Genomic DNA, 14312 nt, shown 5'->3' with positions numbered 1-14312 from the left:
ATCTTGCAAAAACTTCGTTTTGGCAAGATAACAAACAGTAAGCCAGCACCTAATTGGTCCAAAGATGGTGACATCACAGGTAATGGCTCACAAGAGCCCTGTGCCAATTTACGCCACTCTCTTCTCACGTAAGTTTTTAAAAATATTCTTACATTTGTTCACATCCGCAAGAACGAAACTTGGAGCGATCTTCAGGCAATTCTCTACTATACATGGATGTAATTGTGGAGGTGTAAGAAAAAAAAAGTTTACAAATATATTGAATTCAAATCATTTGCTCCTTTAATGCAAACAATAAATGAACAAACAATCAGTTCAACTTCACAAAATAATATCTTAAAGTTTATTGTCTTTTCTGATCAATGTCTATTTTCTACATAGATACATATATATGTATTGTACTTGTTTTCGTTTTCTTTCAGGTTCATCAGTTCCTAGTGTATAAACCTCAGACTCTGTAAAACAATAATGAGCATGCTCATTCTTTGTTACTGCGCACAAACTCGCAAAAAAGTTCACAAACATTGCGGGAATATATACCTGCACATCAGGTAGGGATGTTACCTTCTTCACATCATTTAGTGATATGTAATCGACAATTGGACACAGTTTGTATTTCACAAGTACAATTTGTTTGCAATGATTATTATTATTATTATTATAATGTTATTATTAAATCAGCAGAAAACTTTTTTTAACCCTAAAACCTTCATTCACTTCAGTGTATTAGTAAATCTGTAATTATACTCGTATGAGGGTGTTCAAAAAGGTCAACAAATGTGATGCTCACAATGGGCCAAGACAAAAGGATGACACCGAAACATCGAAGATGTGCGAATGTGTTAATACCTTGATGTTAATCCACAGAACTGACGTGAAGTCAATTTTGTTTTCAGATTAGGGTCTACGATTGTGAAACGTGGATTGCTGAATTACCAAGAGAAAGGTCTGCAGTCATGGACCTGTTTCTTACAACTGCGCTCAATTTCTGAAGCTCAGAGAGCATTCAGACTTCAATTCCGTATGAGTGAAGCTCCTCCTTCTGCAAATGCTATCCCGTCGTTGTGTGAATAAATTTAGAAGTGAAGGTACAGACATATTATGTGGTAGGCCACGTACTGTCCGAACACCAGAGGCAACTGAGATGATGTACGTAACGGTGATGGGGAGTCCTGGAAGGTTCCTGTCATCTGCACATCACATGAGCAGGGAATCATCTGCTCTGTAAGAGGACCTTGGGTTGTAACCATTTTCAGTTTGTCCAAGCACTTTCAGCAGGTGACAAAGAAACAAGCTGGAATTTTGTCGCATCCTTGTTTGTTTTATGAAGCATAATAAGTATATTGTCTTCATCGGTGATGCTTTGCACTGGGTGGTAAAGCAGAATTGTAGGGTTTGGGTTTCAGTGAATCCCTGGTAACCTTACCAAGAAACCTCTTCATAGTCAAAATTATATTTTGTACTGTGCCGTTTTACAAAAGCAGTGTATGTAATAGGGCAGAACTTCATTCTTTTATTTTTTTGTTTTTGTTAAGATGAAAGAAATTACATGTGCAATCACTGCAGAACAATATCTTTCACAAGCAAGAGACGTTCCAGATGCCTCGATGACTTTGTTGATGTTTTCCTTTCAAGAATCTCTACTTTCAACAGGATGGGGCCACATCCCGAACAGCTCACGTGACGATGAATTACCCAATGGTCACGTTTGGTCATCTCAGTTTGGTCACATTTTGTGGCCAGTGAGATCTCCCACTGCAACCGTTGCAGAATACCTTGTGTGGGATAATTGAAAGAAAAGCTCTACTGAAGTAGTATAGGCCTCACACCCTGCATGAATTTGAGGAGTAGCCAGTATACAATCCACAAGCAAGGTGCGAAACACCCATGAATTATATTTTTTGGAAAAAAAAAACAAAAAAGAAGTTTGCATTCCTGCATTTCTTATATTTGTGGGACATTATCGAATAAGTCTAATATGGGAGACTCCATGCTGTTGTTTTAGTTGTAAAACCTTCAAGAGTATGTGTGCAACACACCATTGCTTTTGAAAAATTTTAACACAGAAGCAAATCAATTCAAAATGAACAAGAAAAAGAGCAATCAGAGATTGTAAACCCTCGCCAGGATTTCTTTTGAGTGGTGTATTTTTTATAGGTTTTCAGGTAAATCTGATATGGCTGCCAAACCATGTGATCTATGATGTCATATGTGTGACCCTTTTGTTCCTCATGGGTAGGCGGTCATACGTGTAACGTTTCACCTTGATATTTTCAGCCATTTCAGAGAAGAAGATTTTTGAAGGTTTAAAAAAAAAAACAATATGGCTGCCGAATCACGTGGCCAATGATATCATCAATAAATTTTTGTGAACCATTTCATCCCTAGATGACCCTCAAAATTTTTTATAGTGATCAGATGTAGCGTTCTACGTATGCAATTATGACGTCATAATGAAGGCACCTATGACGTCATAAAAATACCACACTCATTCCCCATGAGTATTTGCTATGTACCGCTTGTGCACCCATGGCTTGGGGAACACTTGTGTGAAGTTTCCCCTCAATTTTTCTCGCCATTCTGGAGAAGAAGATTTTTTTATATTTTAGGGTAAATCTAATATGGCTGCCAAACCATGTGACCAATAACATCACATGTGTGGACCTTTTGTTCCTCATGGATAGGCGGTCATACTTGTAAAGTTTCACCTCAATCAATTCAGCAACTTCAGAGAAGAAGATTTTGAAGATTTTTTTCAAAACAATATGACTGCCGAATCACGTGACCGATGACGTCATGAAATGTTTCTCTGTGGAGCATTTTATCCCGAGATGACCCTCAAAAAATTTCATACTGATGTGGCGTTCGACATCTGCAATTATGATGTCATAACGAAGGCACCTATGATGTCATTAAAAAATCACCCTCATTCCCTATGAGGAGTACTTGCTATGTGCCAAGTTTCAAGTTTTTTTCCATTTTTCCAATATGGCTACCATACCATGCAATCTATGACGTCATAATTATCATTAAAGCATTCTACATGAGTAGTCACACCAATGGTGAAAATTTCGTCTCGATCTGACAACTGATTGCAGAGAAAAACATGAAAGTTCTGTGCGGACAAACAGACTGACAGACAGACAAATAAACAAGAAGACGTCATGCAGAGCACGATACTTGCAAAATCCATGAAACAAATTTGATCTCAAAAATAATTGGTGGTTGAATTTAATGACCAAATATGCAACGCCTCTTCAAATTTCAAGTGAATCGGATGAAAATTGACAATTTTAGAAATTCAGCCTATGCTGACCTTTTGGCCTATGTTGACCTCCAAAATAATTGGTGGTTGAATTCAGTGACCTGAAATATAAATCTTGTTCAAATTTCAAGTGAATCGGATGAAAATTGACAATTTTAGAAATTCAGCCTATGCTGACCTATTGGCCTATGTTGACCTCCAAAATAATTGGTGGTTGAATTCAGTGACCTGAAATATAAATCTTCTTTAAATTTCAAGTGAATGAGATGAAAACTGATGATTTTAGAAATACCTCCTCAGTTGTTGACCTTGGGCCTATGTTGACCTTTTGGAACCATGTTGACCTGAAAAATAATTGGTTGGTTTAATTCAGTGACCTCATCTATAAAGCCTCTTAAAATTTCAAATAATCAGATGAAAATTGAGGATTTTAGAAATACCACCTTAGTTGTTGACCTTTCGCCCATGTTGACCTCAAAAACAATAGCCGAGTTGAATTTAGTGGCATGGAATATAAATCCTCTTCAAATTTCAATTCAATTGGATGAAATTTGAGGATTTTAGAAACACCACCTTAGTTGTTGACCTTTGGCCTATGTTGACCTTTCGGCCTTCAAAAAAGAGGCTTCATCCCTATGACAAACTCTACCGTGAGGTGAAGGTTCGTGAAGATCGGTTTAAAATTGCGACCTGTAGGTGACAAACAGACAGACAGACAGTAACAAAATCGATTAACCAATGTACTTGAAAGATCTTCGATATTGCAAGTGACAAACAAACGGACCCAAATGCAATCCCCTCTCCGAATTCTTCGACGAGGGTGTTCAAAGAGAAAAACTTTGGCCTATCTTGGACTATTATGAGTATCTCATTCGTGAAACGTTTTGAACACCGTGCGTGTGTGTGCGTGTGTGTGTGCGCGCGTGTGCGTGTGCGTGTGTCGTATCTTTGGAGGAAAAAATTACAGCCTGAGGCACGACTGATCACTTTTCATCGCTACCATCTTCGTCTTCATCATCCATGGAATCTTCCTCATTTTCAACCTCTTCCTTACTGTCATCATCATCATCGTCATCATCATCATCATCTTCATCTTCATTCCCAGGAAGCTCCGTCTTATTGCCAATATCATCAGGACCAGTTACGGACAGGTGTGGCATGTGACCTTCAGGCAATGATACTGGCATTTCACCAAGTGGTTCTCCGGTGGGTTGCGATCCCATCGGGGGATTTCTTCTATTTGGGTTTTCACTGGGTGGTACATCATCTGCTTCAATCTCCCTTGCCTTGCGTGGGTGGAGATGTCCGTTCTGCCGGTTCAGATGTTTTCTCAGAAAACCGTTTGGTTTCATCATCTTTGAGGGCTTCCCAGTGGAAGTGATACCGCACTTCTGAAGCAAGTCCAGGGAGAGTGTAATATTGACGGCTGAGTTGTTCTGGACCTTTTCACAAATTTCTTGCATTCTCTCTTGCAGAGGATGATTCTGTGACATGTTCATGCCACGATCATCATTAGTCTTCTTGCCATATCGTGGTTGTGAGCCACCTGCAAATTAGAGTTTGCGTTTCAATACAATTGTTGTCATTTCCACTTCATATTCAAACCCGTTAATATAACATGAATCATGCAATAAGCAATTAGTCTTAGTGCTACAAAATGAATGAGTTGTTTCAATGCAGTGGTCATCGATGACTAACAGTTGCTTTGCCTTAATGCACGTGGGACATTCATACAATTCTCAGAATGAGATAGTCCAACAAACGCCAAAGCAGTTTCTTGGCAAAGTATACAAACAATGGAAATATTATTTGTATGTATGAGTGGTGAGAACGCTGGAACTGTGTCCCATACAGCCCTTACTGCACAGTCCCTGGAGCGTTAAGCACCACGTGCCACGCGCAAACATTACATCTTGCTTCACCATGCACAACCTTGAGTTATTATTGAATGCGGGCGGGAGCAATGATGACGTAAAAACCGTTCTCCGACATGAGCTGAACGCTGTGACGTCACCACCACAGCACAAGGTTTTGTCTGCGGCTCCTCGAAGAGCTTCTTGCAGTGCTAGTTACGATGGTAAATGTAATTTATGTCAGAAGCTGTCACAAGTGAATGAAAATGCAGTTACCTTCTGGTTTCGCCATTATTAGGGCATCATCAGGGCAATAGAGCAAGTTTACATCCACTTGTGACTGAAACCATATGGTCATATACCAATCAATGGGCAATTACTAACTGAGAGTCCATCGAATGCCTGTTCATCATCATTTTTGTAAGTGCTATAGTTTTCAAATTCTGAGCTTGGAGCAATTTCATGCATTATATGATGCGATTTTCCATGATATACTCTCACGGACTAATTCAAGTATATAATCGCAATACTATTTCATTTCGGAGGATCGAATCACAGTATCTGTCAAAATCTGGAGTGAAATCTGAAAATGTTGAGAAATCGGTGATGTTTTGGTTTTTGCGGGTATGTCCCATTACCAAACAGCTTGCTATCTCTTGCCAAGCCAGCCGTTCCTTATCAGCCACTTGGCGAGTGCCTGACAGTCGATGGCGGTCTTACACACGCAGTTCGTGTCCCGATCGGGAGGTCAGTTTGCTCGAAGCATGAAGAGGTACGCAGACAGCACACACGGATGTGGTGCAAATGGGTAGATTTGGATTCGTAAAGGGACTCTCCATGGGTGTGTGAATGACTGTATGCTTGGTTATGTGTGTGCGGTGCACGGACCAAACTCGCACCTGGGCCCATGGTGCGTGGCCCTGTGATGCGCAGTCCTGTGGTGCACTGTGCTGTGGTAGAGGTCATGCAGCCGTCTCGTGAACGAGCTCTGGCACGCGGGGAGCGGACGTGCTGCGATGCAGAAGCCATGTGGGATGTGCCGCACAGTGTGGGTAAAGTTGAGCGTGCCGGAGAGAATCCCTGCACATGTGTGAGTGAAAGGATGAGTATATCGCCGGTGCACGTGCACGGTTAGCAAGGACCGTGAGAAAGTTGGAGGAACGCGTCTTCGGGGACGGGGGGTTGTTAAGGACTGACAGTATCATTTTAAATTTAAAATTGCTTCCCCAGAGTGTAGCATGTACGAATCCGATTCAGAGTTAGCCGACCACAGGGGAACAAAGGTCGCTGCATGTGCATGCATGCATACAGCAGTTGCTGCAGGCACGGAGAGGTACGTAGACAGCACACATTGACGTGGTACAAATGGGTCGATTTGGATTTGTAAAGACACTCTCCATGGAGGTGTGTGCATGCCAGTTTTTTTTAAAGTTTCTTCAACCGTTTCGTTGGAGTGCTGCTTGCTTGAGTGCTTAACCCACTTGAGCGCTCTTCATGTTTCAATCTCAAAAAGCTTCCATGGCAGTACCACGGCTCGGTTCTCCATGGGGACATCTCCGGAGTTAGGAAGGCAAAATAAATTAGAGGATTACGAGTTCAAGAGAGAATTGAAAAATATTTTCAGTGGATACAAAATACAACGCAATGAATCCCCAGCTATAAACTGTCATCCTTGTGTTTCACAGACTGGGTGATTCATCAATGTGTGTGCCGTCTCTCCCCTCTCCCCTCTTCCTCACCATCTACTCCCTCTTTTCCTCTCCCTTAATATTTCCACCAGCGAAGTGACGGGTTATATTTTCAAAATAAATGTGTGTGTGTGTGTGTGTGTGTGTGTGTGTGTGTGTGTGTGTGTGTGTGTGTGTGTGTGTGTGTGTGTGTTTTTCTTGGAATATGATGTCACGTTCTCAGAACATATAAACATCCCATGTATCCACTGAGCATGTGAACAGCGGCCAGTAGGCGATTGAAATGATGCACAAAGGCAAAGTGTACTACAACAAGCAAAGAATTGCTGTAACAATTGGCAAAAATGAAGGCGATGATTAAACGCAGTGTCCACCGCCACTTGCTGCTGACCATTGCCTGAAATGGTCCACTTTGATAAGCAATCGACATTCGCCCATGAAGCTTCCTTCAAAATGTACTCAAATCGTGCGGATAAACAGGATATACAAAATCAAATAAATGCCAGCATATAGAATACCTTTTTCATGATTCATATGATTAGTTTTTTTTTTTTGGTTAATGTAAAGTTCTTATTCAAATGTATTATATGAAGAAGGGATGCGTAAGGGATTGTATGAGGGATGATCAGCAAGTCCGTGGTCTTGCATGAAGTCCATTCACCAAACTCTGCGATCCTTTTACAACAATTTTCACTGAATTTTTCTGCAGCTGTTATTTTTTACAATTTGATCTTTAAATTGAACTTTAACATTTAACCTAGTCTATGTTACAACATAATTATTTAACCTAACATTATTTATTGTTACAACATGATCTTTACATCTCGACTTCAACTTTTTGAGTAAGGGTTTAGCACTGAAATTTCAAGCGGGTATCATACGGCCAATGAAAATAATCACTGGAACATTGTTTGATAACTTATATCTGTGCTCGACAAACTGTCATCACTCCAACCTACTAGGTTCACCTGGAGGTCTTGGCGAAGGCTTGGCCAGGGTCAGTGTGAGGATGCAGCACACAAGAAGGATGGCAAGTGTGTTCATGGTTCCAAACATTGGGCTCTCTGGCTCCCGTTCATGCAAACGGGTGTGTCTTATTACCTACACCAAAGGGCAACAAGATCCCTCTGCAAACAGAGTGGGAGCTATCACATTCCAGTGAAGAAAGATGTATTCAATTTCATGGCTAACAATTTGGTCCGTGTCATTATGTATTTTGATGGAGTGTAAGTTGATATCTCGTGCAGGACAGGTGGGGCAAAATACTCCCCTCCCTTGTATAACCAAACTCCTTGGTCCTGGTCATATGTTCAGTGTCATGAACGTCCACATGAGTGGTTCTGTGAGTGATGGTATAGCGGACGATTTGAAATGAAAGATATTCAATATACTGAACATATATGTGCAGGACTGATCAGAAGGACTGGTGTGGGGTATATGTGCAAGATTGGGGGTGGGTTTGGGGAGGGGTCATCTTTCCCCACCTCACTCTACCCTCATTTAATAAGAACTGTGAAAGCAGATGGTGTCCCTTTTCTAAATAAGGTACAGTACACAAAAAATTTCAGGTCATCGACTAAAAGTGAATGCAACTGTAAACTTGAAGGGCACTCGGTAGAGCGCAGAACTCCGCCATGCAATGCCTGATCCAGTAGAACATATCTGGGCCAATAATTTTTTTGAGACATCATGCTATACTATATCAGTTTAGCCATATTTCTCAATGGTGAACAATCACTTGAATAATAAAAAAAATTCTTGTATCCAGATCTGGATTCAGATCTTTACCAAAATCTAATCAGTTTGTCCTTGTTACACACCCAATCTGCCCACATATATATACTAATTACATGTTCCTGAATCAGAATCGAGCTCGGTTGGTACAGTACAATACTTGTATTGGAGACCTAACCTCCATGGTCGTACTGGATGTACTCGGCTGAGAGTAAGCAGGATAGCCTAGTTGGTAGCATGCTCACTTCTGACTTGTTACCTCCGCCACTGAGGGTGATATCTATCATATATCACCGAAGGATATCTCAAAAAGTTGTGGACAAATTCGAACAAAACATAGTGGATGAGTTGGGGTAGGTGACAAGAACAAGCAGATGAGATTTTAGTTCAGGTCCGGATCCAGATCCGGCCAAACAGTGGGATACAAATCGTTCAGCCGAGCAGAGGTATGCGCTCTACCGAGTGCCCTTCTAGTTTGCTGCTGGATTTGTTCTCCATTGTATCAAATCCGATTAAAACTGCCGTCCTGGTGCAGTGATGGCAGGGACCGCAGCATTTCAGAGCACGCATTGTCCTGATGTGGATATAAATTTAAAACGAACGTTGAAGATCCCAGAATATCTTGAAAAGATCATAGCACAGTGTGCCGTGACACTGCCAAACGTTGCTGCCATATTAAAAAGATTTGGCAGGATAGCCTAGATGTATGCATAATGACCTCTGAACTGTCTTACCCAAGTTCAAATCACAACCTGGATTTTCAAACCATCACAATGGTATATCGGTCACATGCCAGGCAGTACATCAATGTGTGCAGCATCCATCCAAGCTGGAGCGCCTGCCAGCACTGGTCAATGGTGGACGTTAAAGAACCCACAGTATCCTTTGCGAAGAATCGGTGAGCTATCGCCAGCACCCTGAACAAATTACAAATTTGCAATTTTGCAACAGCAAATCACCCAGAATAAACCTTTCCCCAGGGACTGCTTCAGCGGCACCAAAACTGTCAAGAATATAATAGTACATTTCACTAAAAACACTGAAAATAACATCGTTGAGTTATGAAAGGTTAATGGGGGTAATATAGATCATGGTCTGAATTGGGGATGACAATAGATGGTTGCTTGAAACCCTGGAGGGACAGAACAGCACGTGGAAGGTGGTTCCATGGACGGGAGTAGTGACGAATAGAAGAGTTGTGCTGTGCAGTGCATTTTGGAAGCCTAACCCCGAGGGTGCTACTGGAAGAACGCATGCATCCTGGAGTAGATAGAGAGGTTCAGAGGACTGAGAGAACAGAGGGAACAATGTTGGAGAATAGATAGTAGTAAACAGAGACCAGTAACCTACCTGCAATGTGAGAGCAACATACCTTGTGCCTGGGCCTCATCACGGGAGATTAAAATAATTTTTAGCTTTAGATTCTGCATAATACAGGAGAGACAGATGCGATGCTGGGGCGCCACCCTCTTTGGCATCACGTCATCACTAGCACAGCCTGAAAAGCAGGTATATCAGATTGGTAACTAAAGTCTAAGCAACATCCTCAAGTCGAAAATGAATAGTTTGGGTTTCATTTCAGAGGAAAAAGGATCCAAGCACAGACTCATTCTGATGGTTGGCTGACAGGAGAGCTCAGAGGTAATGTATTTGCTTTTCAGAAGTTGCCCGGGTTCGATTTCTAACCCCACTATCTGATGTCATCCCGGTGCCTCGCAGGTGGAACGTTGCAAGAATGAAGCATTATCCTTCGGAAGGGACAGCCTGTCCCTTCTGCTCGTATTTGCCAGCGGATGTTAAAATCCCACTGGGAACAGGAGAAGCAAAAAAGAGAACCATCAGCAGAAAAGTAAAAACTATAACCGACCATTAAAATCATGTTAGGTTGTTAGAATCATAGTTTAAAACACACATACACTGCAAATATACACCGACAACTGGGAGAACGATAAAAGAGCAGGGAGGTATAACAAAAAAAAATAAAAAGTTGGACAGATTGGGCATAGACAAAGAAGGCTCGATGGAATGGCTAAGAAGAGGTCAACTCAACTGGAATGGAGAACGAATCATAATAAATGCCCAAGCCAAAGGACACCATGCCAATGGCTATAAAATATATCAATTACTCCAGCATGGTTTGTTGTACAACAATGAAACGTCATGTTAAATGTTTATTAGCACGTCTTTGATATGACGTAGTTTTGTTTTTTCTTGTGTTTTTTTTTTTTCACGAAAACCACCTATAGAAGGGACCTATAGAACCACCTATAGAAGGCCAATTATAATTTTTGGGAACTACTCAATAATTCAACGTTTTCACTTTAGTGTTTCTTTTACATCACCAATTATTTAAAGTGTGTGTGTGTGTGTGTGTGTGTGTGTGTGTGTGTGTGTGTGTGTGTGTGTGTGTGTGTGTGTGTGTGTGTGTGTGTGTGTGTGTGTGTGTGTGTGTGTGTGTGTGTGTGTGTGTGTGTGTGTGTGTGTGTATATTTGATACTAAAAACTTAGTCGACACAGCATAAGTATTTGAAGGGCAAAAAATTGAAAAAAAATTGTGTATAACTATTGCCTGAATGACCTAATTTCTCCATTTGTATTGATAAGTGCAGATCTGTAAGATTTATATCTCAAAGATGCTTTCACTGACAAATCAATTAACCACACTTTAGTTCAAATGATTATGTAATTTATGACCAAGCTGTCTGGATAGGCCGTGTCATTTCGGATGAACTTACAATGTTGCCAGAGTGTTTAACTTGGAAAAAGTGGATGGTCTCAGAGTAAATATTTATAACTTCCAAGTTCCAATAACTGTGTCATCAGAGTTTGTATTTAAAAAAAAATTTCTCTGGAACTGAACATTGTATAGTGAAACTGTCAAATCTTGTGTTTTGCCCCAAATGTGTTTTTAGTCCATATGTTACTGACTGTAGACATCATTGTCATAACAGTGTTTGTTGAGCATTTGGAAAACAAATAATTACAGGTGTTCACAGGTACATTCTCCAGTTAATTTTTTTATATAACAAACCATTTATAGTGGAGTTGATATTGGAAACAACAACATTGATGGGATGTCTGTCCATTTACCTTACTCATCGGCACATTAGTCGTCATTGGATTCTTTCACTTCGGATTGAATATCTGATTCCTCCTCTACTATCTTCTGGTTTGAACACGTCTGGAGTTTACACATGTCCGTGAAATCCAGTCCATTGGCAAGACATTTGCAGGTTTGGTAGCTTGCAAGAACATGTACACTTGCACGATGACAGTTCCAATAGAGCATTTGGTGCCAGAGGCCCATGCATCCACTCAATGGTCATATTGCCGTCATCATCTGTGGTCCATGCACACTCCTCTGGGTTTGGTACAGAAGGTTGACACTGAGGGCAGCAGTTCCAAATCGCCACTTGGTAATTGTCTCGGAGGATATGCATGAAGAAATAATCTTCACATGGCGGCAATTGACTTGATTCCACCTCACCTCATTTCATACAGAAGAGTTTCTCTCGCAGTTGATTGACCTGAAAAAGTACAACTGGAAGGTACATACATCTTGCAAGGAAACCGCTGCACGTCCTCAAACAGTTATGCTGATACTTCCCATGATTGCCCAAGCTGACTGAAGGCCTATTGATTGGCATGGCTTTTTAAATTAGCTTCAGCGCATTCATCTTTCCACGGCCTGCAAAGGCACTGACAGTATCGCAAGCTGTCATTGCATGAAGCCCAACCAGAGCACGACATACACCTTCTCCAATCGATGATGCTGGTTGGCCAATTTCAATGAACCTTGTTTGGTTCAGTGTTCCACACTTCTGATACAAAGGGCAAGACATATCCTTGTTGAAGCCAAGACATAATATGAAGACATCTATATCTTCAGCAGAAATTATGATGGCCTTGTTTCCATGCTCCGATGCATGTAGAAGCATGCAGGTGTCTACTTCCTCTTGGGAGGACTTCAGCTGTTTTACTTCCTACCAATTATCAAAGAAAATCTTGCAGCAAGATTCCTCATAGGTGACAAACATTACTTTGTTGAAGAGCTTCTCTATGTATTTGGCAACTTTCACTCTTCAACAAAGAATTTGATGAGGCTTGACTTGTTGAAAGGACTGCAGAGATATTTCCTCCATTGCTGGATTTTGTGGCCTCGTGTTATGATCTTGGATTCAATGCCAGATCCAGACCCTCGATTACATAGCTCAACATTTTTGATGGATTTATCTAAATATACATCACATACAACATAAATTCTGTGACTTTTTGTTCCCTTGTGCAATCCCAGTGACAAAGCAGATTCAGCCATCTCTGTAAAAGTCTTTCCTATGCCGTTCATCTTTTGCACAAGGCTCCATCTGTTGACGATGCATGTTGATGGTTTGGGGATGGTTTCTGCTGGAGAGACATTATTTTCAAGCTCTCTAACAAGTGCAGCTTTGTTTGTCTTTCAAAAAGAGATCAATCACCATTTGAGAGTGCCCATGGCAGAGCAGTGGATGAGTTACATCACCACCAATGTTCAGCTGTATTCTCTGGAAAACTTATCATATGCCCCAACAGGTTTCTATCCGCCTTGAGGACAACCTCCTTCATTTGAGATTTGTAACCGACTTTCTTTCTGTTTAGGTTTGAGAATGTTTTCAAGTTCTATTTTTTATGTTGTCATGGAATTTAACAGCTGGAGGTTTTTTTATCCACGATCTGCTTGGAATTTATTGTCCACTTCTTTTCCTTCTGAGTGAGCCTTGAGAAGATCATTAGCAACATCAGATGTGGCCAGGATACCGGTTGATAAGTTGACCAAAATGTCTTGTTCTAATCTTAGTGGATTAAGCCAACGAGTCTCCATCAGATCAACCAAGGATTGGATGTCAGATTCAGCTTTCAGAAGTCTCGCTGCCTGTGCATTTTATTGCCACATTTTCATTGAACATAACCTTGGATATGAGTATATACCTAACCCACACGCCATGATTTACATATAATGTTATACAATGTACATTATAATTCTATACTCTGCGAAAAAACAAAATGATGAAAAAAAAATGGCCAAGTTGCTCATTTAGAGTTGCGATCACATATGATTGTTCTTATATTGACTCTGCCAATTAATTAGTACCATTTCGGTTTTGCCACCTCAGGTGGTACTGGTATCTGGTCTGGCCCACAAACTACCAATGATTTTGGCCTAAACAACACAGAAATCAACAAAATGTCCAAATACCAGGATCTGAAAAATGAAGTGAAAATATCCTGGAAACCGAAGAGAGCCAAAATTATACCAGTGATAATTGGAGCAACAGGAATGATAAAGAAGAACTTTACGGAGATCTAAAAACCATCCCTGGGAATGTCACTCCAAACGAACTGCAGGTGGACAGCCTGTCCGGGGCTTAGTGACGATCCTGAAAAGAGCCCTCAGAACAAAACTTTAAGAAAAAGAAATTTCACAGCTTGGTCCATGAATCATGATCCTTAATGAAACCGAGATGGATACTTCGAGACATGGGAAGACTCTATTTCACCCTCTGAAACCCACATATGGAGAGAAAAAAAACAATGACATACACTGTAAGGGTTGTGCAGATATCCTCGACCTCATCCTCAGATCCCTCAATAATCATGTACATTGATAATAATCTGCAATAAAAGTGATCATAGATCAATTCAGATGCAAGTTTCAACACTGTGCTTACAAGTCAATAATGATTCACTGAAGATGAAGGCTTAATAGCAAAATTATGCTCTAGGTTGGTTGCCCCC

At 40.8% G+C, this 14312-nt stretch overlaps 1 protein-coding gene across 1 annotated transcript; it reads right to left on the bottom strand.

The window, feature by feature from the left end:
• Positions 1–264: 264 nt before the first annotated feature.
• LOC147012270 (uncharacterized) lies at positions 265–7970 on the bottom strand. Its single transcript, XM_085856173.1, has 2 exons — positions 7775–7970; positions 265–4811 (listed from the first exon to the last, which is right to left on the bottom strand). Exons 1-2 carry the CDS (start codon positions 7860–7862, stop codon positions 4249–4251), a joined length of 651 nt encoding a protein of 216 aa, XP_085712299.1. The 5' UTR covers positions 7863–7970; the 3' UTR covers positions 265–4248.
• Between the last annotated feature and the right edge of the window lie 6342 nt (positions 7971–14312).

The sequence above is a fragment of the Eptatretus burgeri genome, chromosome 15, assembly GCF_056783735.1.
Source record: "Eptatretus burgeri isolate ZD-2024b chromosome 15, Ebu_testis_v1, whole genome shotgun sequence".
Classification (NCBI taxonomy): Eukaryota; Metazoa; Chordata; class Myxini; order Myxiniformes; family Myxinidae; genus Eptatretus; species Eptatretus burgeri.
The sequence above is the reverse complement of the archived record's forward strand: the minus strand, read 5'-3'. Positions and strand labels throughout refer to the sequence as shown.